Raw genomic sequence first — 25,120 nt, 5'->3', positions numbered from 1 at the left:
GGGTTTGTCAAGTTTTTTTTTCTCTTTCTTGTGACTAATATTATAATTAGTCGAAGTTAAATCTTGTTTAGACATTCGCTACGGGTGTCGCCATCTGTGAATTTATTTTCAAATTGAATGAGAACGTGACAAATGACACACTACCTCATTTATTTAGAAACAATTTAGAAAGTATTAAAACCAAACAGTGTTTAAGTTTTCAAAAGTGTTGAAAAAACGAGCTTTTTAAATAATGATTGAAAATTTGGAAAACAATCGTTTCGAACCAGCCAATGAAAGTGGAAACGATTCGAGTGAAAGCATTGACACTGTGCCACCAACAGCAAATGAGTTTTTTAAATCGCCCGGATTTTATAAAAATGCACAACGATATTGGTCGCAGATTTCACCAACAATTGATGGCATGTTAGGAGGATTATCTATGATTGATACGACTGATGTTCAAGGATCGTCACGTTTTCTAAAGGATTTATTTAAAATGAAACCACCACCAAATCCACATCGTGCTCTTGATTGTGGAGCTGGAATTGGCCGTGTTACAAAAAATCTATTAATCAATTACTTTAAATGTGTAGATCTCGTTGAACAAGATGAAAACTTTGTTCGAAAAGCTAACGATTACCTCAGTGTAAATGGACAATTGAACGAGAAAATTGGAACAATTTATAATGTTGGTCTGCAGGATTTTACACCAACCGAAAACACATACGATATCATTTGGTGCCAATGGGTAAACATCACTTAAAAATGACTATTCCATTACTTAAAAATAGCTATCCATTAAATCGATTTTCTCTTCTGATTCACTCGACAGGTTCTGGGCCATCTGACTGATGATGATTTATGTGCATATTTCAAACGATGTACAAGCGGTCTCACCAAAGACGGATGCATTGTAATCAAAGAAAACTTTACATCCACCGATGATTTTTGCATTGATGCAGTAGACTCGTCTGTGACACGATCTTTACGAATTTTTAAAAGAATTTTAGAATCGAGTAATTTACGCATTGTAAGAATTTGTAAACAAGAAAATTTCATTCAAGGTCTATTTCCTGTATATACTATTGCATGCAAACCAATTCAAAGATGCTAACAATAAACATCAACTATTTTGTTTTTCAAATCAGAAAATTGTTTATTCTTATGATTGAAACTGTTACAAATTTATTGAATATAATCAATTTTGAATTTCGATTTATTGTATCTAAATACGGACATTGTCTTGATTTTGGATTCTCTTTCACCACACGAACTCCAGTACTGCATCTCGGCTTTTTTTCAACATCGATACCTTCAAACAAAGGTACATATCGTGTGCACATTTTACAAAAATCAACTGGTCAATGGTATGAAATGCAAGATTTGCATGTTACAAATATCTTACCGCAAATAATTATACTCACCGAAGCTTACATTCAGACTGACGCTGAAAAAATGGAGCATTAACATTTTGGAATATTCAAAATTGGGAATCGATTATATTTAAAACATTTGTGACAGTTTAATAAGTTTTCATCATATAAATAAATAAAATTTTAAACAGTTTTCTAGTTTCAAAGAGAAAATAGTTTATTATAATTTTAACATCGTATTGGAGATCTTGAATGATATTTCCTAATTTATAAATTAATTAATTAAAGTGAAAAATTATTCGGTTATGAAGTTCCTTTTTCTGAAATGGTGCATGTGATGGATTCATTTAATCATCGATCGGTTCGACCGTTTCCGTTGCTTCAATTTTTTCAATTGCTTGTTTCCTAGAATGAAGATAAATTTTTAATATATTATGATTTCTGTATGAAATGAATATACAGTGCGTTTTTTTTTCCATAAGGTTCCATAATTTTAATAAAACTCACGAGATTTACGAAATTATTTTATATACTTTTTATTTAGTATCTAAGCTACCCTGACAATAATTAATATTTTATCCATTCGCCGTCTTTCTCAATCACACGGGCACATCTTTTGGGCATACTTTTGCTCAAGTTTTCAGCATAATCGCGTTGAAAACCTTTCTACTTTCGTTGAATGAATGAACTGAGCTGCTTCAAATTGCGGCGTGTTTTACCGCGAAGCCTTGCCTTAATAATAGCCCAAACATTTTCGATCGGATTGCAATCGGGTGACTGTGGTGGCCAGATCATTTGTTTTATTCCATTTTCCTCTCTCCAAGCGGTGCAAAGACGACTTTTGTGTTTTGGATCATTATCTTCTAATAGAAGCCAATTCGAATTGCTGTTGCCATAGAACTTCTTGGCGGCGGGTAACAGTGTTGATGAATAAAGTTTGTTCATCCTCACGGCGTTTAGAATGTCTGTGAATACCGTCAACTTTCCAAAACCAGCTTCACAGAAGCATCCATAAACATGCACCTTTTGCGGGTGCTTTACCGTGCGAACGACCACTCTCTTTTCGTCCCGAGACCAGGCATGGGTAGTGTTATTCACCAGCCAAAACGATGACTCATCGGTGTAAATAACTTTGCTCCAATCGGTCGTTGAATTTTGCTTTGCCCAGTCAATGCGTTTTTTCTTCTGGTTTTCTGTCAAAAGTGGTTTCTTCAACGTACTGCGATAACGAACACCGGCAGTATCTAATCTTGTCTTGAGTGTGGAGCGCGAGACCTCTATTTTAAGACGCCGTAGCCGTTCAACGCCCTGGTTCAATTACATACCTGGATTTTCATCGAACAACTTGACTATCCGCTTATCTTGCTTTGGCGAGGTGGCTCGGTTTGGCTTAACATTGGGCTGATCGTTCACATTTTTTTCACGCTTATACTGCTGGATCCAGTGCTCGACGAACCCTTCTGACTTATTAAGGTATTTTGCGATCTTTTTTGGTGACCATTCTGGTCCTTTTGGATGCAAATTCAAAAACACCGCTTCAAAACGCTTATGAAAATATTCCGAATTCATAATTGCGTTGCACAATAAACACTGTACTGACTTGACAGCTGTCAATGTTAATTGTCAGTGTAGCTTAGAGTCTCATCTAGCGACACCATAGAGATCTTTTGAATATTTCAAATTATTGGCGCAATTTGGAACCTTATGGAAAAAAAAAACGTACTGTATAACAAAAAAGCATACAATTCTTTCAACACTCCTGATATTATTTTCCAAGCAGTCAAAGCATCTTTGCAGTAATTGTATCGTCGCTCATTTGGACGTGTGATGTCAATAGCATGTCTAGAAGGCAGATTTAAAAAAAAATACATATTATATTTGAAAATGCTATTTTATCCGATAATATTCTTACAAGTAAAATTCATAAAACGCCATTGCAAATTGTTCTCCATTATTCGATATTGCTTCCATCGTTGTAACCCGTTCAATCTGTATTTTTCCACATTTCTTTTTTCTTCCTGAAGTCTTGCTACTATCCGAACCACTTGACGATGTAACTATACCTTTTTTGGTCTTAATATTCTCTAAAATTGCTTGCCTAAAATGAACGAAAAATAGAATTTTTATAAAACATTAAGCCACAACATCGATAAACTTACATTTTAACAATCCAGTCTGATACGATTGCCTTTTTGATAAAATTGATAGCATAATTTGCGGCTGAGACTGCATCTTTTTCCTTTGTTAATTGGCTATAAAAGAGGAAAATGTATTAAATTTTATATTCAAATTTGAAATTTCTTGTAAATCTTACAGCTTGAGGTTATACAGGGACAACGCAAATGTTTGTGATGTACGTGAAATGTTTGTAGATGGTGGTGAACGTTTTAGCGGTAGTGATGGTTTGCATATATCGCTATCGGTGTCCGTTTCTTCCGTTCCTGAAGTCTGAAGAAATAAATAAAATATTTAAAACTTTTACTTTTATTTTCCAAACTAAAAAAAAAAAAAAACAAAAAACAAACCACTTTGAGTCTTTTAGCTCCAGACATTTTGACGTCATTTGAGCGGCAAACGTAATGAGTTATAATGATTAACTTTTACTGACGCTTCATATATTGTGACAGACATATTTTGCAGAGCGCCGCAGCGGTGATAGTTGGGAGACGCAGCCAACTTCACGGCACTGTAATATGTCATTAAATTTCTGTTTTCAACTCAACTATTGATGTTCATATATGTAAAATATTGGGCTTCCAAACAAACTGAAATGGTTTGACATAAGAGTTCACCATGCTTCTTTTTTTTGACATTTATCTTTCATTGATGTTGAAGTGGATAAAACGCAGTGATTATTTTGACGTTTATTATTTTTAACTTACCATATTGCTTAATGTGAAACGTAGTTTTATACATATATAGTAAGATATATGTGTTTGTTCAGTGATTTTAGAGAAAACCAGAAAAGATAGAGAGTTCGGGTTTTCGGCATTCGATAGGGCATGAAAAACCCTCCAGACGTATTTTTTTATTCTCCCCATTTAATTTTTTCATTCATGGACCCTCTTTTTTGGATTCCACTTTGAAAAATATTTCGATTCCACTCACCATTTATTGAGTGGATAACGAATGGATTCGGGAGGAATTACGTTTCTCTGCTACTGTATTGGGTGGATAAAAGATGGAATAAATGAGTTTTACTCTAGTGTTAATTTGATTACTTTGGATCTAGATGAAACTTGTTGAAAAAAAGTTGGAGTCACCTGTCGCACCAAATTGTTTTAGATTCCTTATAAAATTACCTTTCAAATGGTATATAAATTATGGAGTTTTCGGCAGGTTTGATGGCGTTTTACGCTGGCCGTTTGGCCGAAATATGAAAAATTGTGAGAAAAATCGGCTTCCGAATCTTATTGCAAGCAACCTAGTTCTATGATTTTGATGAAACTTTGCCAGATGATAGCTCTTGAAGCCCTCTTTCCAACGGTATATAGCTTATTAGCCAATCAAAATTGTGAATGTGTTTCCCAGGTGGCCGTTTGAGGCCAAATTTGTGAAAATATTGGCAAAGTCAACTTTCAAGGGGAAATTTATTGAAGATAAGTTGCAGTTAAGTGAAGATAAAAATTGTTTTAGAATCCCCATAAAATTACCTTTTGAATGGTATATAAATTATAAGGGTTTACCAACTTTTTGAAGTGGCAGTGCATAGGTAGCCGTTGAGGCAATGTGAGGAAAATATTGGCAAAGTCAATTTTCAAGGTGTAATTAATTTTGAAAAAATTGTAACTCTTCACTCAAAAATTCAAAATATTAATAGTACGGTTCCACGTTTCACATTAAGCTCTACGGCCAAAAACTGGCAGTGTATGTTTGAATTAGATTTTTGTTTTCTTTGAAAAAAAGTAGTATTCTTGGCGTAAAAAGTTATAATAAAACAGCGAGTTTTTTGTCCCATTAAATAAAATAATTTACTCATCAATTTTTTTTACAACCCAAATAAAATGTTCCAAATGACAATCCATCGAGAGAGAAAGAAAAATATGCACATATTGAATGCGTCTTTGTTCATTTATAAAATAGTAATGTTTTTTTCTTTGTAATTGTAAAATGAAACTATTTTAAAATGAAAAGTTTGTTCAAAAAGGAATGAGTCACTTGCGCTTGGATTTTTTTAGCAAATAAATAAACCATAATAATAATAATATTGTAAAACTCATCTTCATATCGGCTGAATATAATTGTGTGTACAAAAACCAGTTCAATTATCGCATAACCATTGCATTTGAAATTTCCTATTGATTAAAATCTATCACTAATGTCATGTATTTAATTTTATTTGTATTTCATTTATTCTTCGTGGGTCATGAATTTATTCGTAACTACATTTTATGAATATAATTGTCCATTATTGGGCAAACAAATTGACTTTGCACCACTTTCTTGCGCTAACTGAAAACGCAAAAAATGTTTATCAGCTTAAAACTGGACACACTACCAGATGCCTAATCTCAGTCTGCCGAACATTTCTTTTGCATTGATTATTGGATCGGTTGTTGTTGTTTTTTTGTAACTATTGGTTAAAATTTATAAATTACTACTTGGCGGAATTTCCTTATTGTGTATGAATGTAATAAAAAAAAAAAAAAAACATAAAGATCGTCTGATTTCACGTTTCTGTTATGAAAGTAAATCTTTCACAAAATCAAATTAAAATCAATTGGAAATCGGATGAATTCTTTTATTGATATACATAAATGAATCCCTTAGAATAAATCAACATTACTAGATAAATGTCTTCAAATGCGTTACTGAACATTTATCTAGTAATGCTGATTTATTCTAGGCGGTTCAAATATCGTATATATTTTTTTTATACAATGGAAATTTCGAATGACAACTTTTGTGTGTTTATGCGCTCGTTTGTACAGTAGATTTTGTATTTTTTTCCTCTTATTTTTCTTGTTCTTCTGGGAACTAGCATAGTTAATTCATTAATATCTAGTATGCAAATTTAACTCTATATCCCTTACAAATAACCACTTTCATTCAAAATTATCAATAATGTTTTTTTATTGGGAGTAACAAACGGCTGGAAGCGTTATCATTAAGCGAATATTGTTATTGTTACATTCGGGGAAGGGAAATTGTTATGTTTTTTTTTGTTCCCTGGGATAAAATTTATTTTATTTAGTACAACAACAGAATTGATTAACCTGAATCACGTTCTTACAGAAATTTTATTCAATTCATTTTGTTTTACTGATAAATACATGTGCCCATGTTAGACATGGTAATAAATGAATTTCTACTTAATAATTTAAATTAGGCAGGGAAACTCTAAAAGCTATGACATTAAAATAGAAATTAACTACCACAGGCCAAAATGCTGTGAGCGTTTCTCATTTAAATTGTTAGCATTATGAACACAATCCAAATTGATGGTGGCATATCAAACGGAAATTATATCTCTTTTTTTGTGTGCGATACACTCGAGAAAAAAAAAATGAATTTAACAAGTTTCAGAAGATGAATGACCCATTGCATTGAACAGGATTTTAAAATAAACAATAAATATATTTGGAAGAATGGCAAGCTTTTAGCCGCACATATGTTGACAATTTTAAGCCAATGATTCAGGTTTTTTTTGCATATGACTCAAGAATACCAATGAAATTCCAATTACTGTGTGAGAATCTTATTAGACATTTTCAGTTTCAGATAGCATTTTTCTTTTTCGTATAAAATGCATTTGAAAATAGATTGCGATTTATATGATGTATATATAAATCTATTGAAGACGATTTGGAAGCATGCTCAATATGTTGCTTTTTTTATAAATGTTCATTTGCTCGTTATTGAATAACAAAGGAAAGGCCTAAAAAATCCCGCACACCAAATCTCTCCTTTCTTTTTATTTTAATCTACACAAACCAAACAGCACACACATATATATGATATATTATATATATATATATGTCTCTGGTTGTGCTTATTTGGGATAGACTCAATGTTATATAAATATTAATTTTCTGTTTTTGAACTGTCTACTATTTTAAAAGAATGGTAAAAGACTTAAAGTTTGGAGTATAATGCGCAGAATTCCCGACCATGCGTCACGGATTTTCTTTGATCGCGCCATCAAGAATCGCCATGTGAATATTACTATGAGAATTTTGGACATTTGGTGCACACTGTATAATCTGAAAATTTCAAATTAAAAAAAATGATTATTAAATTGATTGGAATTTATTTTCGATGGAATAATTTTTCCATACGGCAATCAAACTTACATTGTCATTTTTTTTCTACTACTTGGCAATGTTTTCGGATTTTGTTTGCATAAGAATGCTCTTAATCCTAGAATATATCGCTCAAAGTAAGTATCCCAGTCAATCTGAGTAACATCAAATTGAAACGTATTTCGATCACTTGTGTTCATATGCGTAAGCAATTCACGAACATTGTCATCGGTGAAACGCCATTGATGTGTTGTGAAGTATTCTAAACAACCAACTGCCTTCTCCAATTTATTCTGGATCTTGATCATTCTATAAATGGAAGCAAAACCACAAAAAATTACAGTGAATAATTTAAAATGGTAATTGAGACGGAAAATTACATTGGTTTCTTTCCCATGGCCCAAGCAAACATGTCGAGAAAATAGGCTGGAATGTAGTGTACAAAGTATCCTTGTACAGCATTTATGAGGCGATTCATGCGTAAGGCGCCCGTTGGATACCATATAACACCTTCCATCGGATGTCGAATCATATTCTGTATTGAATAACCCACAAATTCACCCCATGTAATTGGTTGTTGTCGGCTTGTCACGCAATTATAGATTTTCATGTCACGTGATTTGGTTGTTGCCGTTCTCCAAGCAGCTGTTATTACCAGATTTATAACGATGTCAACGGGAATTACGTCGCATAAAAAATCTTTTTCACATATTATTGTCCGGAAGAGGCCATTACCAACCGCTGATATTATTGCAGTCGGTCCATTCCAGTTGTCCAACCAACCAGCAGCCGGCTCACTAAAACACGCAATCACTTTGAGAGAGAGAGAGAGAGAGAGAGAGAGAGAGAGAGAGGAATAACATCAAATCAACCACCAAATTCAATTGAAATTGGACCCATTCACTTTCATCGGTCTATTCAAAATTACCTATTGATGGTCGGACGATAGCTACCGGTAAATTTCCAGCTTCTTCAAGCAGCATTTGCTCGGTGAGTGCCTTCGTGAACGTGTATGTATTTGGCCTTTTTCCAATCAGCAATGGTGTTAGCTGCATGTAAGCAATAATTATTAAATTTCTTTGTTTTCATGAAATTCGAATGCATTTCGTAATACCTTGTCTAAAACATCCTCTGGCAGCCAACTTATCAAGTTAATAATATTGGCTGGATCGTACGGCGTTTTGTAGATTACTTCCTGGATTTCAGTTCGATCACAATTGCAATACGCGGTTGAAACATGAACAAGTGCCTGAACGAAAAGTATTCAAAATTAAAATTCATTCAATGAAATCGAATGAAATGAAAATAATAGAACCACTTACGTCTAAGTTCAACATCCGATGACACAATTCAACTAAACGTTTTGTACCTAACATATTGATTTTAACAGATAGCTCTAATTTTTCGTCGAACTTAACTGTTGCTGCTGAATGAAACACTACAGATACATTGCGACACAATAGGGTTTGATCACTTTCCGAAATCCCGAGCTGATGTAATGTTATGTCACCACAAATTGGTGTAACTTTGTTCAATTCATTTGGCTTTTCTTTGCGAATTGTATCGAACAGCTATATTATTGAAATAAAACAATCACAACGATCAGTATTTGCATGATTTTTCGATCAGATTAAATGTGGTACATTTTATTTAACTTACTGGTGAGTTTAATAGTTCATTTAATCGCATGGATACTTCTTGTCCACGTTTGGGTCGCATTAATAAATAAATGTTTTTTATGTCCGGACATGATCGTAACAATTTCTCCACTAGCACCTGCATAAAATAACATCAAATGATAGTATTAAATGAAAATGAAATTTCAATGAACAAAACTTCAAAAGAAGTTGAGATTTAATTTAAAAAAAAAACGGCTCAAAAATTACCTTGCCCATAAAACCAGTTCCACCGGTGATGAATACACTTCGGCCGGCATAGAATTGCGGTATGGATATATAGGGTCCTTTTGAATCGAAATTCACATATATATTCTGATCTTGATCTACTTCGGGTGGTGTTGCCATTTTGATTTATTTTATATTGTTTATATGTGGTTTGTTGTTGTTGTTGTTTTTTTAACTTTTATCAACTTCGAATTTTAAAGTTATTTAGATATTTGAGTTTAATGAGCTGGAATAAATGTAGGAAGATGCTAGCAGAAATGTGGATTGGCGGCAATATTAGGAAGCAAATAATATTATGTGTGCGCGTTATAATGATTTGAATTAGAGATAAACTATCATCATTAATCAAATGGAAAACAAAATGAATTTATTTCTTTTTCTTTTTAATTTTCAAAACTTTGGAATGGTTTTTTGTTTTGTACGTTTTGGCTTCGTATTATGCTTTTCCTTTTCTTCTTCGTTTTTTTTTTTTTTTTTTTTTTTTTTTGTTTAAATTTCAAATAACGTTTCAACACTTATTTTTTAGTTTGCAAACAATTTCAATCGGTGCGAAAAAATTTCACGTAAAATATTTCAATTAACAAATGTCCTTGTTGTGCGGGATTGTTTAGAAGTTGAATTTAATCTAATTTTCTGGAATAATTTGCTTTCTTTTAAATTGCTCGTTATACTGTTTTTTTTATATTATAAAATTTTACATTCTTTTTGGATTTACTATTTTACGTATATATTATAGCTGTTTATCGTTTCAGACTTGACAACATCACACTTACATACGATATATATTTTTAGCGCATTCGGTTTTAAAAACCTAACGAAAAATAAAAGAGAAAAAAATCATCGAAATAAGTTAGCAATCAACAAAAATATCTAATGTAGAACGAAAAATTTCAATATGTAGATATGAAATAGATAACATTTTCATTAAAAATGAATCATATCACTTCGTTTGGATATGATAAATGTCAACATTTAAGCAAATGAACACAATTGGCCAACGCGGCACATGTCAGTTTGATCCGCATTGAACTACTTTTGCACGTGAATCATATTGCTTTCATTTATGAACTAGTCGGCGCAATGAACTTGCGTACATGTATACACCATTGAAAAAGTCACAAGCTAAAAATGACCCATTTGCGATACTAGGCTACGATAGAAAAACGATGCAACTAATTAAGTTAAGTTGTGTTACGTAATAATAATTTCCATAAAATTAATACAAACGCAACCGGCTCCAATGAACTAACGTTTTATTTTAATTCAACACGTAATTTTTGCAGTACACATCAATTTATTTAGTTTGATATTGTTTGCAACCAATTTAAACTCTGTATTTTCACACCAAACCCAGGTACTATATATTGTTTTTATTATGCCATAAATATGGTTTCTGGGATTAAACTGAATATCGTTTTTCAAATTTAATTTACAATATTATTATTCACTTTCCGTTCACCCACTTCATCCAATCGTGTCCGGCCAAATTCAACGTTGTTCAAATTTAGTTTATAATCAAGTTTAATTTTACTAACGTTAAATTTTTATCATCACTCGCTGATGTTGTATCTATGTTATGTAAATTTTGTTCTTTTATATGAAATCTTATCATTTCTTTTTGGATATATTTAAAGTATATCTTATTCAAAAATAAGTAGCTCGTGATTCTATATAAAATCACAATCAAGTTTTCTAAACAAAAATTCAGCCTCAAATTAAAAACATTGAAAACATTGAGTCATTCTAATAAATTAAAAGTTATTATTTGACTTTGTTACAGTTACTAGACTTAAGGTCCCAAAAAATAATTAGAAAAATAAATAAACGACCGATTATCAATCGTGTTAGAACTTTCAACATATTTGACTTTATCTTAACTCTGTATTTTACCGCAAATTGAAAAAGAATGACGTTGACGACGATAAATTACTAATACATTTTTGTCCGGTTTCGTCATAGGAGAGACAAGCGAATCGCTTTAAACTTTCTTGTATTTGTTTACACATATAATTAAATGAATCATTCTTTATAAGTTTTTTGTTGGCACCAAACGTTAGCAACATAAATGAATTTAGTTTTTGTTTAGTAGAAATGATACATTGTAAAGAGAAGCAAAGACAGGTTTTTTTTAGATGACGACAAAACATTTAGGCTACATAGCAGTTTTTTTTTTGATCTAAATTACTTAGTAATGTGCTTGTTTTAAAAAAAACGGTATACCGCTTTAGACATTGTGATCATCAAACCACAATCCATCAGACCTTTTAACATAATGCCAAGTGAAAAAAATACAAACCAATTAAAATATTTTATTAACATTGCATTTAGTATTGAACAAATATCGCGATCATTAGACGATGATTAGTTTGATTACTTTTTATGCAGCATGATATGAAGTGCACTGAACTGGAGAAGGTTGAATCGAACAAGTACAATTAACGGCATATGTTGATTTGTCTTACTTTAGTTTCACCGTGAACTACTCACGGTACAATGTGTGCATTTATTTACCGTTAAATGTTATAATATAATGCAGATGGTAAAATTTGAGGGTTCACATCAATATTCTATGCAATTCGAAATAGACGAAGCAAATAAATTCATTTTAAAAACCTCACTATCACCAAATAACAAAATATTTTGATTCCAATTCGAATTAAATTATCAATGCACGTAAATGGTTTTATATGATCGCGTTCAATAAAAAAAAGCATGTAATTATGGTTGCGTGCAACCGAATATCATAGCACAATGATGACTAAGTTGGATAACTATCAATGTATACACATAAATGGCGACACTTCATTTTTATTTGCATCATAAACAATTGATTATATCAAAGGATTGCGTATATTGATTTTTGTTTATTTATATTGGCTTTAGTTTAAGTGACATAAAAATGCTGCATACTAATTTCAACTTACAAGCTTAAGTAATTGTGATTTAAGTCCGAACGATTTCATTACCGGTATTGTACTAAAATCTAACGGAATTCCGTTCATATGTTTTATACGAAGCTCATACATTCGGTGCTCTCAATCAATTGCCGTTTGCCTACATAGCAGTGCTATGATAGCACCGCGTTAAACACTGTTAATATTTTTACCTTGTTCTTACCTCCACCAAAGTCTTGGCTGAACTTTGATCGTTTCTTTAGTTAGAAACAACTTAATGTGTTCTTGCATTTTTCGCAGAAAAAAAGAAACGAATTAATTTTAAATTCAATATTTACAGGATTTTTCACATTTTAAATAGCTATGATGAAGATGTATTAGATTCAGTGTTCTACTGAAAATTGAAAATTGTCTCATTTTCACAATTCGTTGTGAAAAAAATCTATGCGATTCCAGTTGTGACACTATGAGCGTTTTAATTTAAATGCAATGGAACACTTGTACTCGTAACCTTGTGCGTATTTCGAAATTATGTTTGTTACATGCCGCATAGGTCTATAGATGGGCGATCAAACCAAGTTTTTTTATTCCAATAAATAAGTGCACGCTTCTTTTGAACATTTGTATTTCGCATTTGTTTCTATGTTCTTTCGTCTAGAGGTAGAAATAATAAACGTTCAATCAGTAATTTTATACCGATAATGAGAATGCTATTATCATGCAATAAATCGATTTACATATTCATTTATATATGTTTCACCTGAATTCCGAATTAAAGTGAACAAGTTAATTTTACTGTTCGACCTTCCAACCATTTTTATTCGATAAAAATCATCGTTAAACCATACGTATTCGGTGCTCAATATATTTTCAGTGGTATTATTATATTATTTATGAAGCAACGCAATAATTCGGAGTTGCTATTTCAACGAATCAAAGTTCACTGAAATGAAAATATATCGTTATGTATTGTGTATTTTTAGACTGTTCATCTGAAGGTTCTGACGACCGCATCACGATGAGGATGTCTATTAGTCTAGCCGGTTGGCATTAATATATTTCGTATACAATTTAGGATTATGCGTGTTTCCACATAGATATGAAGTTGAAACAACAACAATAACATCAACAAAAAAAAACTGATCGACAATAAACGATGCTAGAAATTACTATTCTCAGCTGTGCTGTGCTGTCAATTCTTGTGTCAATCTCACTTATCCGAAATGAGTATGGTACATCGAAGCGACAATGTATTACATGTTTTCTGATAATTTTTAATATTTGCTTTGAGCACACCAAAATGTCCACCCATTTAAGCTTTTTCATTTGATTCACATTACAACCTTTGCGTTTCAGTAACTGTTGCATTGTAATTATTATACTTTAATCTATGGAGTCGGTGGCGAGAAACAATAAATTTCAGTCACACATTCTGAATGATACGACTGTCAAAGTTTATGAATACAAAAGAAAAAAAATAGTAATAACAAGCAAACAAACATGAAAAACTAATAAAATTATAATTAATTTATGAATATACGATTGGTGATTTGAATGAAAGAAATGCCAACATTTTTACAAATGCACCCTTCAACTGATATTAATGACGATAATTGAATAAGTGAAGATTTCGAATAAACAATGGAAAATAAAACTTTAACTAAAGGGTTGAGTATAAGCCAATGTAATTAGATTTATCGGTCCATTACAAAAATTATTCATATTTATTGTTTGATAGATAACTGCAGTTAAATGGATCATGATTTTAATCTGCTAATTGGCTGTCCATTTTATCAGATGGACATAATTACATTTCCTCGAACACATTTAGTGATAATATTAGATTTTACACCAGCAAAGGTCAATGTGTGTGTGTGTGTGGAGAATGGGGTATTGGCTGGACACAGTATTAACAATTATGATGTGTTAAATTGTTAAGTAAACAGTGCCATTTTACCGTGAATTTTTTGACACATGGTGATATATGGCGCCTGAAAATTTGTCATTTTCCCAATTGACTTTTCTGTTTATGCAAATTTTGTACCTAGTGCCTATTGAATTTTCTATTGTTGGCCTTAACTTTACTGCTGTATACGATTTTAACTACGAAGCATAGCACTCCTATGAGCGTTTTCGATACAAGCCCATGAAAATACACACGCATATCTCAACATTTTCCAGATTAATTGTATGAGTTTTTCCACGATAGCTTGCAGTATTAAGTGTATGTACGAATGAATCATGCTTGCCAAAACGTGAAGAAGGCCGCATGGCTGACATCAGTTGTTACAATATATTTTTTTTCTGCCGACGTAAAATGCTTCATTTTCGAGGGTACTTAAAACGTTCAGTTCGATGGCGCCGTTTTCACGCACACATATAAAGATGCAGTTTAATTTTCTAGGCATATTACATATTTTCGCCTTTTATTTGTGAATTCTTCTGTTCTGTCGTTTTTTTTTTCTTTCTCTCTCTCATCGTTTTTCTCCAGATATTTATTGATAATTAATTATCATTGGATGCCTTGATTGATTGTATGATTTTCAAACACATCTACCCATCATTTTCAAAACACAAAACTTACTTTGTTGGCCACCATCAAATAGAAGAAAGTCGATTTTCAAACACACAATTTCTCATCCATATTACAAAATGAAGCAGTCAACGATGATGGGGCACTCAATCCTGAGACATTAAATGAATTTTTGCTTCATGTGTTTCCGTGTATTTAACTTCTAAATTAAACAATATTCAACAACACTACACTGATTGTAATGACTTGTTTTCTATTTTGTGTGTTCTCTTCTTTTTCGTCAAGCACTTCTCGTTTCTTTCTTCTTTTTTTTTTGTCACTTCATTAAGCGCAACTAGGTAATCTATTACCCCTGTTATATTGAATGGGTGTGATATTGGTTATATACTAAAGCTTTAAATATTTTCAACGTTTCACACAACGATTCAATGAACATACACACTATTATGTAGCCGAACTGCAATAATTTTCGTTCAACACAAATTAATTCCAATTTTTCCAAAATTTTGTTTTATGTGGATGTCGATGGTTTTTCCGTTACCAAATTTTTATCACTCTGGTTGATAAACGGTTTTGTTTTTAACAAAAATCTGCAAAGAATCAAAATGAAAAAAATATAAATAATGAAGAATGTTATTGTCACTATCCAATTATGATAAATCGAAAGAAAAAAAAAATGACTCAGATGTTCAATGTATTGAATGCCGCTTGTAAGTTTCGTAGAGAAAATAAAATATAAGAGAAATACTTGCAAATGACTAAGGGTGGATGACGAGTAAAACGTCATATATAATGAAACGTGTATATTCACTGCACAGCTATTTTGGCGATTATATTCCACATAAAATTTCAACTCGATAAATGGTTGAATGTTTAATTGGAATCTACATATGGTATGTCTAATTTAATTTAACAATTGACTTTTACACCCGACTATGATGGGCACAAAATTTGATATTTATTTTGGCAACTCGAATTATATGTGGAATTTCATTCAACTTTGAATCTATGTGCTTGACTATGTTTAAATTTCCGTTCAAAAAAATTCTTTCATTGCTTCCTACCCCTTTTGCATACTTGCCAATAAACCGTTAGTTTGGTGTGGTGATAGCAACAACGAAAGAATGAGAGTGAAAGAAAGAGAGTAAGCGAGAGTGCAAGAAAATAAAAATGAAAAACACTTTGTATTAGTAGGTATATACACACCGGATCAGGAAATTAAAACACGTTACTCAGAAAATTCAAACTCAATTTAGATCTTGAATGTAAAAAGGCGTTCAGCGCGAATTGGAAAATTTTGTGCTGATGAAAATCAATGCGAACGCCATGTTGTATTAATACCGCACCGAAGAGAATAGAATAATCGACGCGAGAAAAGGAAATGAATTTTTTTTCAGTTGAAGAAATTGACTCGGACTTGTGTGCCTTGCACACATACACGGCGTCGCCCCAACATTTACACACTTACTACCAATACACATCGGCTTAATATATCTTTAGGCAGTCATTCGTTCAATAGCAGATACGAGGCATAAATTAAAGAGTGAAAAAAAAATCCATTTCCACAATTTTATGCGCGTGGCTTGCATTGCCTCTCTCTATCTATGTATTTTGCAGAATGGTGGGAGTGTGTTTGTGTGTGTATATATAGCATTAATGTATGCGGTTTAACTCGTGTATGTGAATATTATGTCACAAATTATGCATTACTTTTTTTTGTAAAGCAAAAGAAAACGAAAATATTGCAAATTTATTTGTTATCTAGATTGTCTCTTTCGTTTCGAAATAGAATTCAATTCGAAGAAAATCCGTTGACATATTCATATTCATTGCATGTTCTTGGAGTATCGATGTCGGAAATAATGATGAAATTTTCTTGGTCTTACGTCACAGTCATCGCGTGCGGCATCTTTTTGTCAATGTGTATGAAAATTTGAAGGTGAGGAAAACTCAAACAGTATCAACAACGATGGATCATATGTGGTGCATAATTGTGTTGTAGAATATGAAGCAAGTGGAAAATTTATACATTTAAACACATACACATACATTAAACCGGGTCAACTATATAAAAGCATACATTCGCCGTATATTATATTTAGATATAGGCTTTCTCATGTCAATTTGCTTGTCTATGGCTCTGTCTTGGGTACAAGAAAAGTTTACCATTGCGCATGCACACTCACACACAAATACACACACACATTCACTACGATGTCATAAGCGGAATAAGGAAAAGCCATTCAATCGCACCGCGATATTGCCTGTATTGTTATTTCATGGATGAATTTCGATAAATGGGCAATGGCACACGATAATAATGTCATTAAGAGCACGTTTTCAAAGGGAAATAATAACAACACATTCATAATTATTATATTCACATATATTCATATTCATATTCATATTTCGATTTACATTGGTTTTATTGCCATATTTCATTCATTTATTACAATTATTAAATAAAAATGAGATTCACGAAGTCTTAGCCAATATTATTATCGGTGGACGGCTGAATGCCATGCTCAATCAACAGATTCATAATATCAATTTGGCCACTTTTTGATGCATAGTCATATGGTGTAAGATTTAAATGATCAACTGAATTTTTGTCAATGCCATTTTTCAATAAATACTGCACACATTCTAGGTGTCCGTGCAAACCTGTAGGAGAAAATGTTGAAAACAAAAAAATATTTTTTTTCCTTTCAAATAATAATAAACTGAAGAAAAAAGAAGAACTGGACTCACAGGCCAAATGCAAAGCACTTCGTCCAGAAAAGTCCTTTTGAGATAAGTTAACTCCAGCCAATCGATATGAGGTCAATCGTTTAAGTTGTCCTCGTGCAGCTGCAGCACACAAATTATCGCCCAATGCACGAGACGATCCGGTCATGTGTGCCCCGCATTTCACCAGAGTCTTTATAATATCATGATTATCTGTTGAAATTGCTTCCATCAATGCCGTTCGATCGTGCCTATCACGAATGTGTACAGATACACCGTAGGCCAGTAAATGTTTCACCATTTTTTCGTTGCCTTCACAGCATGCAATATGCAATGCCGTACGTCGATCATGGTTCACCTGGAAAATTCAAATTAAAATGATGAAAAATTGAATTTTAGTCGATTTTTACATCGCTGCCAAGACGTTTGTTTGTAATTGTTTACCATTGATAAATTTGCACCATGCCCCTTTAACATGTCGATTTTATTTGTGTTACCAGATAATACACTACTGTTTATCATGGCTGGAAAGAGAGTTTCTCCTAATTCCGACACTTCTTTTGGCGAAGATAACTGTAATGATCTCGCAACTGCATCAATTAATCCAAAATCATCCAATTTCAACGGTTGTGTTGATGTTAATTCACCGCGTAGATTGGACTCAATCATCTTAATATTGAAAATAAGTAAATAATATATTTTCATGTTTCAATTTATATAATTTGTAAAGAATATAACAGACCTGTTTCTTTGTATCCAAATTCCACTCATCTTTTCCGAGAACATAACTTAATTTGGTCAATGCAGCTTCCGGTGTCATATCAAAACCGGATATAACACCAGCATCGCACAAAACTTGGCCAGCTTCGTAGATTTCACAAACCGAACCGCTCGTGCATTGTGTACAATTTACAATGATTATACCACGTTCGTTGGCCTTTTTCAATTCTTCAATCAAATCTTTTCGATTTGACGGTATATTTCCGCTGCCAAATGTTTGTAAAACAACGCCTTGCATTGGCGGTTGAAAAAATGCTCGAATTGTGGCTGCCGAAATACTTGGGAATAAACGAAGCAAACCAACATTTTCATTTAATTGACAATGAACTTGGAATTTTGCTACAGTGCATGGACGATGTATTAGCCGATAGTCAATTTGCAGTGTGATGCCAATTTTTGCAAGTGGCATGTAGTTGGGTGAATGGAATGCATCCAAATCTTCAGTGCTGCTTTTTATTGTACGATTTCCACGCAACAATTTGTTGTTGAATAAAACGCATACCTCAGGAATCACATAATTACCAGCTAAAATTAAGCCGTTTGTAAAATTATCCTTTCCATCAGTTCGCGTTTCGAATATTGGTATTTGAGAACCAGTGATAATGACTGAAAAGAATCAAATTTTAACGAGTTCATTGATGTTGAATAAAGTGAAAATGTACCTGTTTTTCCTAGATTTTCCAACATAAATGAGAGTACGGATGCAGTGTATGATAAAGTATCCGTCCCATGTAATATCAAAAAACCATCATAAAACTCGTATGATTCCTGAAATAAAATTGATGTACACAATCAATTTCAATGCATCGACAATGACAACAGCAATGTGGGGAGAAAAACATACTTTAATATCCTCGGCTATCTGAACCCAGTCCTTAATTGACATATTGCTCGAATCTAATAGTGGATCATACTCGATAATTGTATAAATGATGCGACGAAGTTCGTCCTGTACAAATGGAAGAACAAGCGGACCAAAACCCACCGCTTTGCCGAAACGTGATCGAGCATATTCTTCATCGTGCATATGTGGATACTTGCGAATATTTTGAATCAAGACATTCGATTGTGGTCCCAAAACTAATAAATAAATAAAATGAATGTTATGCCATGATGCATACTAAACGTAAGCATTTATTTCATAAATCTTTTATTGACAATAAAAAATGAGTTGAATAAACTTTTTTTTATTACACGACTTCCAAGCTATAAAAAAATACCTATAAATAGACATGTAGATATTTTCAACAGTTTTTGAGATAATTTTCATTGAAACATTGACATATATAAACCAAATTTTTTGCCATTTCAATTAGCAAATCTGTGTAAATCAAATGATGCAAGTGAAATTGATAAATTTTGTTTTGTTTTTTTTTTTTTTTTTTCTCAGCACATGATTTTCATACTAGGCACATTTTTATTATTTACTCATCAAACAAATCAACAACAGCAGCGTGATAACGTGTTTGAATGCTTTAATTAACGGTCGTTTTATTTATGATAACGCCTTTACACTTAGCAGCTACGTGTATAATACCGGAATATGTGACATTAAATTAGAGTGGCGTCGAGTGGCGTAGAGTGGCACATAGATTGTGAAAAATAATCATCGTCACTTTATAATTTGCATAAGATGTTATTGTGAATGATAAAATGATTGAAAGATTATTTGGTTTTCTTCCCTCAAACACTTCCAGTGCAATATTATTGATGAATATAAAATGCAATTTCACAATCCACCGACAAATTGAGCAATTGTGTATGCAACTATGCATATATATTACGGTAATGCGATAGCGCTTATTTGATGTGAACTTGAATGTTTTTGCACTTGTACACCATAAAATAAACAAGTAACTATAAGGAAAAGTTTAAATTCCAATCCAAAAAAGGTAATTTTTATGTTCGAAATGCTTACCGTTGTTAGCATTTCTAGTCATGCCAATTGTGCCACCTGTATAAATGACTAAAACCTTAGCTTCCGATTGGGTGCCCATATTATAAAAACTGCAATTTCGTGGTAACAATGATTTTCTATCAGACTGACTATTACTTTCAAGAGAATCAACTGATTCCAATCGAATGTGATTTTCAATAATTTCTCCGTTGTTCATACTCATTTTTTCAATACAATTTTTTTCATTCTCTGTAACAAAAAAAAACAACTAAGTTAACGATTTAAGAGATTAATTGTGATTTAGCGAGAATCCGATAGAAATGTGCACTTTCAGGCGAAAACATTTACTAAACAAACTTAACAAACTGAATTCTGGAATAACAGCACATGTCGAGTGTGTGTACGCAAATTGAGACAATGTAAACAGTGTGTATTTAAATATATGGTCACACACCAAATGCGTGTTTAATCATTTCGTATCAAATGTTGACATATAATTGAAAAAAGATTGGAAGAAAAAAAACATTGTTACACTTTTATGAGATGTTGAATCAAACGTTTCAAATCGAACTGTTGTGGAACTTTAAGGTACAATACACTTTTTTGTCTTCCGAAATCACTTTTATATATTTCAAAATTTCTATTTCACACTGAAGAAACATATATGACTGGAGAATGTGAATTTCTTTTAAGTTTCTTTTCTACAATCGTTATAATATCAAAAGTTATAGTTGAGAATTAATTGAAATTGGAATGTGTAAGGCAAGGACTTGAGACTGAACATGCACATATGTTTAAGGTCATAAGATGTGAATGGAATTTTTAAATTTGGTAGTTATTTTGATAATAGACTGACCTATATTAAGCACACAACTGAAAGTACTGTACAAACAACCGTTTTCTTGTTAAATCACTTGTTAATCATAGAGTAAGCAAACTATTCATTATCTTTGTGTGGTGAAAAGATTTTGCAAATAAAATGCTATCCTTAAACCACCCAATAATAATATTCATAAGATTTCAGTTTAAACTCACGAACTATCCATAAAACTGTTTTTTTATGTTAAAATTAATTTAAATAAAAGTTGATAAAGTTTTATTCGTAAATATCTTATTGAAATCCGTGAATATAAAACCAAAAACATGAGAACAATAAATACCTTCACAGCCCAAGATTTCTTTCTAATTTATTCACAGAAATTTTGAAATAACTTTATCAGCTGACTAAGTTTATAAATCATGTACGAAGATTAACTTTTTTTCCTGTGTCTTTATGAATGGACGACTGAAAATACTATGTGATATCAACACCACATCTGTCAAATATAAACGAGAGTATTCAAAGCACATTTTGGCGCGTTGTACAATGTACACACATTTAAATGTGAAAATGTGCTCTCTGTATCCGAATACAAAAATCACCTGAACTGAATGCAATGTAACGCACTATATACTCTATACGTTGCGTTGACTTCGAAATGCGCAGAATTTTGACAATATAACATATGTAGCATTTGTGTTTCTGTGACGTAGTGTGTCAATATGATATGTCAGATATGTGTGAAGTTTTTGGCGCAATTTTTTAAATATGTTTATGTTTTAAATAGGTTGCCGACCCTTAGGAACTTCAAAAAAAAAACACCTTAAAACAACAAAAAACCTGATTTCTTATCACATTTTAAAATTATCACAATGTAATTGAATGTTTTGTAAACAAAACGATGAATTCCAACTAAATGTATAACCAAAATAAAAAAAGTGCAAAAAACACACTTAAATCTCAGATATAGCCAACACATACACATACTATGGTTTGGACATATAATCTCTGCAGTTGATGACAACTTAAGCTGATAACGGATTCGATGATAATAAAGCTTATTTTTATACATACCCATGTGGAAGAAAAGTGACTGACTGACTGACTGACTAGCTGAAATCAAATAAAAATGAATTTTGTTGGCTGTAACTGACTACCTCAAAGCACGACGACAATGACAGCTGGGCAACGCAGCAACTTCATTATGGTTGTCACTGTTTATGTTGGGTGGCACAAAAGAGTTGGTGAAATCTATATGGTTGTCTCTTTTACTCGCATTAAAATGCATATTTAAATTTGACATTAGACTGACTTTTTCACCAACTCCTTTGTACCATTTTTGATTTAGGCGATCGAAATTTGTGTTCTTAGTTTCGCTGGCAACTGCACCATGGCGCTATTGTCAACGTTGTTTTTCATCGTCGTGCTTTGGACTACCTAGTCGACTTTAGTCGTCTATTTAACCAGACGACTTATTTGGGATGTTAGACGACTATACAGTCAACTATGATTAAAGTCGATTTTAGTTATACTTTGCTATATTAATGTAGTCAAATAAATCAACTTAAAATGACTTCGATCTCAGTCGGCTTAATCTGAAAACGTCCCAAATTAGACGACTGGCTAACCAGTCAGTAATTTTCCACAAGGGTAACAAAATAACAAAATACGAACATATCCATTAAAATGTTGATGGAAAATATCTTTTCGGTGGGTCATGAGGCCATTTCCTATCTTTTCTACCGTCATTTCAACACAGTGAACTCACTTTTTTTATTATTGCAATGTTACACATGCACATTGTTTATCATTTTGCTACAGATCGATTTTTTAATTTATCACTTTTGCCATATCATTTGGGTGTACAACTGTTGGCATCTGTTTGCATTAAAAAATATCACAGCTAAATTTGGAAAATTTAGTAGCTCGAATTTTCCGCTCTTTTTATTCGATAATGTAGTTATACAAAAATACAGTCACACAATTATCAATGCAAAACAAAAGCGTTCATGTATTAGATTTTATATAAATTGAACGTCGCCGAATTTGAACAAACAGTATCGATTTATTTTTCATACAAATACAACATTGCATTATGCATAATGAATAAACTTTTGCACCGACAAAATAGCATAAAAAATTTCTATAAAGCGTCAACGAAATGTTATTCAGTTTCCAAAAAATTAAGAAAAAAATCAATACAATTACCTGATCAAGCTGATGTTGTTATTATTGGTAAGTTGACAGAACTGTTACAGATTTCTCTCTCAAAAAAAGTGTGTTAATAAATGGAATAGGTGGTGGAAGTGCGGGATGCCATGCCCTTTATCACCTAGCTAAGCGCGGTGTCAAAACTGTTCTATTGGAAAGATGTAAATTGACTGCTGGCACTACCTGGCATACTGCGGGTTTGTTATGGCGTATGAGACCCAACGATGTTGATATTCAGTAAAAATATATCCCTTTTTTTATACTCTACTCAAGCAGAGTTGGTAAATGCACCTCACGAGTGCGCGCCCTTATAAGTTGTGTGCAACTCTTCTTGGGTGCGCGCACCTGATTCCATATAAATGTTGGGTGCGCGCACTTGGAATTTTTTTCTTGCTTATTTCAATATAAAAAATCGTCAAAAATGTATTTTTTACTTAATTTTTTCCATTTTGAATTTTTTCACATGCAAAAACTGTTTACATGTAAAGCAATGTGGTTCAAAAGACAACCAGCAGGCGGCTACTTGTAGCTGTCAAAATATATAAGAAACACAATTTGACAGTATTTTGTATTGATTATATTGAAGATGACCAAATAAAAAATGGAAAGATTTAAGTAAAAAATACATTTTTTTCAATTCTTTATATTGAAATAAGCACGAAAAAAATTCCAAGTGCGCGCACCCAACATTTATATGGAATCGGGTGCGCGCACCCAAGAAGAGTTGCACACAACTTGTAAGGGCGCGCACTTGTGAGGTGCATTTACCAACTCTGTACTCAAGTTACATCGAAATATTTTGTTTTTGTTTAGACTTTTAAATAGAAGCAGAGATATGCTAATTGATATCAAAGAAAATACTGAATTTGACCCGGGATGGAATCAACGTGGTGGACTTTTTATTGCGCGCCAAAAAGTATGTATTGATTGGAAAAAAGCCTTAACCAAGTCTATAATTGATGTGCAATAAACGTATATTAATCATATTTTGTTTAGTCGCGTGTAAATGAATACGAGCGCTTATCGACAATTGGAAAATTGATGGGCATTGAAAATTCAATGTTATCGCCAGTTGAAGCTCAGCAAATTTTTCCATTATTGAATCCAAAATCATTTTCGGCCGCTCTTTTTTCTCCATTCGACGGTGACATTGATCCAACATTATTATGCAACGCCTTAACAAAGCTTGCCATTAAAACATCGAATGCACAAGTAATCGAAGATTGTCCAGTCACCGAAATATTGACTGAGAAAAATGACAAAGGTTTAAATAAAGTTATTGGTCTACGAACCGAACATGGTGACATAAAAACGACATGCATTGTGAATGCGACCGGTGTGTGGGGAAGAGATTTAATCGAACCGTTAGGCATTCATTTGCCATTAGTTCCAATGAAGCATTCGTATGTGGTTTCCGAACCAATTGATGGTATTTACGGAATGCCAAATCTTAGAGATCATGATGCCTCTATTTACTTCCGAATTCAAGGTTCATCAATTTGTATGGGTGGATATGAAAAGAACCCGGTCATTTTAGACTCTGTTGCAAGAGACTTCAATTTTGGATTATACGATTTAAATTGGTCGACTTTTGATGAACACGTAAAGAGAACTGAAGAGCTTTGCCCAGAATTTGCAAGAACAGGAATTAGAAGCACGGTATGTGGACCAGAATCATTTACTCCTGATCATAAACCGATTATGGGATCCGATCCTCGTTTGATTGGACTTTTTCATAATTGTGGATTCAATTCGGC

At 32.6% G+C, this 25,120-nt stretch overlaps 5 protein-coding genes and 1 long non-coding RNA gene across 7 annotated transcripts in view; 2 read left to right on the top strand and 4 right to left on the bottom strand.

Moving 5' to 3' along the window:
* The first annotated feature begins 127 nt into the window (after nt 1-127).
* On the top strand, nt 128-1,828 carry LOC116345038 (alpha N-terminal protein methyltransferase 1). The gene is made up of 2 exons (XM_031774055.1): nt 128-730; nt 815-1,828. The coding sequence occupies exons 1-2, from the start codon at nt 233-235 to the stop codon at nt 1,094-1,096; spliced, it is 780 nt and encodes a 259-aa protein (XP_031629915.1). The 5' UTR covers nt 128-232; the 3' UTR covers nt 1,097-1,828.
* Nucleotides 1,547-3,997, bottom strand: LOC116345039. Its single transcript, XM_031774056.1, has 6 exons — nt 3,881-3,997; nt 3,670-3,803; nt 3,515-3,607; nt 3,268-3,453; nt 3,099-3,197; nt 1,547-1,760 (listed from the first exon to the last, which is right to left on the bottom strand). Exons 1-6 carry the CDS (start codon nt 3,905-3,907, stop codon nt 1,703-1,705), a joined length of 597 nt encoding a protein of 198 aa, XP_031629916.1. The 5' UTR covers nt 3,908-3,997; the 3' UTR covers nt 1,547-1,702.
* A 1,414-nt stretch (nt 3,998-5,411) lies between these two features.
* Nucleotides 5,412-9,952, bottom strand: LOC116345165 (putative fatty acyl-CoA reductase CG5065). Its single transcript, XM_031774321.1, has 8 exons — nt 9,484-9,952; nt 9,257-9,373; nt 8,920-9,168; nt 8,712-8,846; nt 8,526-8,646; nt 7,978-8,410; nt 7,649-7,906; nt 5,412-7,558 (listed from the first exon to the last, which is right to left on the bottom strand). Exons 1-8 carry the CDS (start codon nt 9,619-9,621, stop codon nt 7,411-7,413), a joined length of 1,599 nt encoding a protein of 532 aa, XP_031630181.1. The 5' UTR covers nt 9,622-9,952; the 3' UTR covers nt 5,412-7,410.
* A 9-nt stretch (nt 9,953-9,961) lies between these two features.
* Nucleotides 9,962-16,380, bottom strand: LOC116345164. Its single transcript, XR_004201479.1, has 3 exons — nt 16,135-16,380; nt 14,980-15,518; nt 9,962-10,312 (listed from the first exon to the last, which is right to left on the bottom strand). It is a non-coding gene; the product is annotated as an uncharacterized LOC116345164 (long non-coding RNA).
* A 955-nt stretch (nt 16,381-17,335) lies between these two features.
* LOC116345057 (L-asparaginase) lies at nt 17,336-21,701 on the bottom strand. Of its 2 annotated transcripts, none has more exons than XM_031774102.1 (8): nt 21,493-21,701; nt 20,354-20,581; nt 19,280-19,515; nt 19,098-19,203; nt 18,398-19,041; nt 18,100-18,324; nt 17,680-18,013; nt 17,336-17,592 (listed from the first exon to the last, which is right to left on the bottom strand). In XM_031774102.1, the coding sequence occupies exons 2-8, from the start codon at nt 20,553-20,555 to the stop codon at nt 17,414-17,416; spliced, it is 1,926 nt and encodes a 641-aa protein (XP_031629962.1). In that variant the 5' UTR covers nt 20,556-20,581; nt 21,493-21,701; the 3' UTR covers nt 17,336-17,413. The 2 variants fall into 2 exon arrangements, with proteins under 2 accessions (XP_031629962.1, XP_031629963.1); XM_031774103.1 differs by lacking the exon at nt 21,493-21,701 and adding an exon at nt 21,368-21,388.
* A 1,532-nt stretch (nt 21,702-23,233) lies between these two features.
* LOC116345252 (sarcosine dehydrogenase, mitochondrial-like) overlaps nt 23,234-25,120 on the top strand; it is a 2,462-nt gene continuing 575 nt past the window's right edge. The window contains exons 1-4 of the mRNA XM_031774473.1: nt 23,234-23,387; nt 23,450-23,600; nt 24,177-24,279; nt 24,360-25,120. The exon at nt 24,360-25,120 is cut by the window's right edge and continues 575 nt beyond it. Of these exons, the coding sequence (XP_031630333.1) occupies nt 23,255-23,387; nt 23,450-23,600; nt 24,177-24,279; nt 24,360-25,120 (1,148 nt within the window). The 5' untranslated portion in view covers nt 23,234-23,254. The remainder of the gene's footprint in view (nt 23,388-23,449; nt 23,601-24,176; nt 24,280-24,359) is intronic.

The sequence above is a fragment of the Contarinia nasturtii genome, unplaced genomic scaffold (assembly GCF_009176525.2).
Source record: "Contarinia nasturtii isolate CC-2019 unplaced genomic scaffold, AAFC_CNas_1.1 Cnas_scaffold_1240, whole genome shotgun sequence".
Lineage (NCBI taxonomy): Eukaryota > Metazoa > Arthropoda > Insecta > Diptera > Cecidomyiidae > Contarinia > Contarinia nasturtii.
This window is presented reverse-complemented; position numbering and strand designations above follow the sequence as displayed.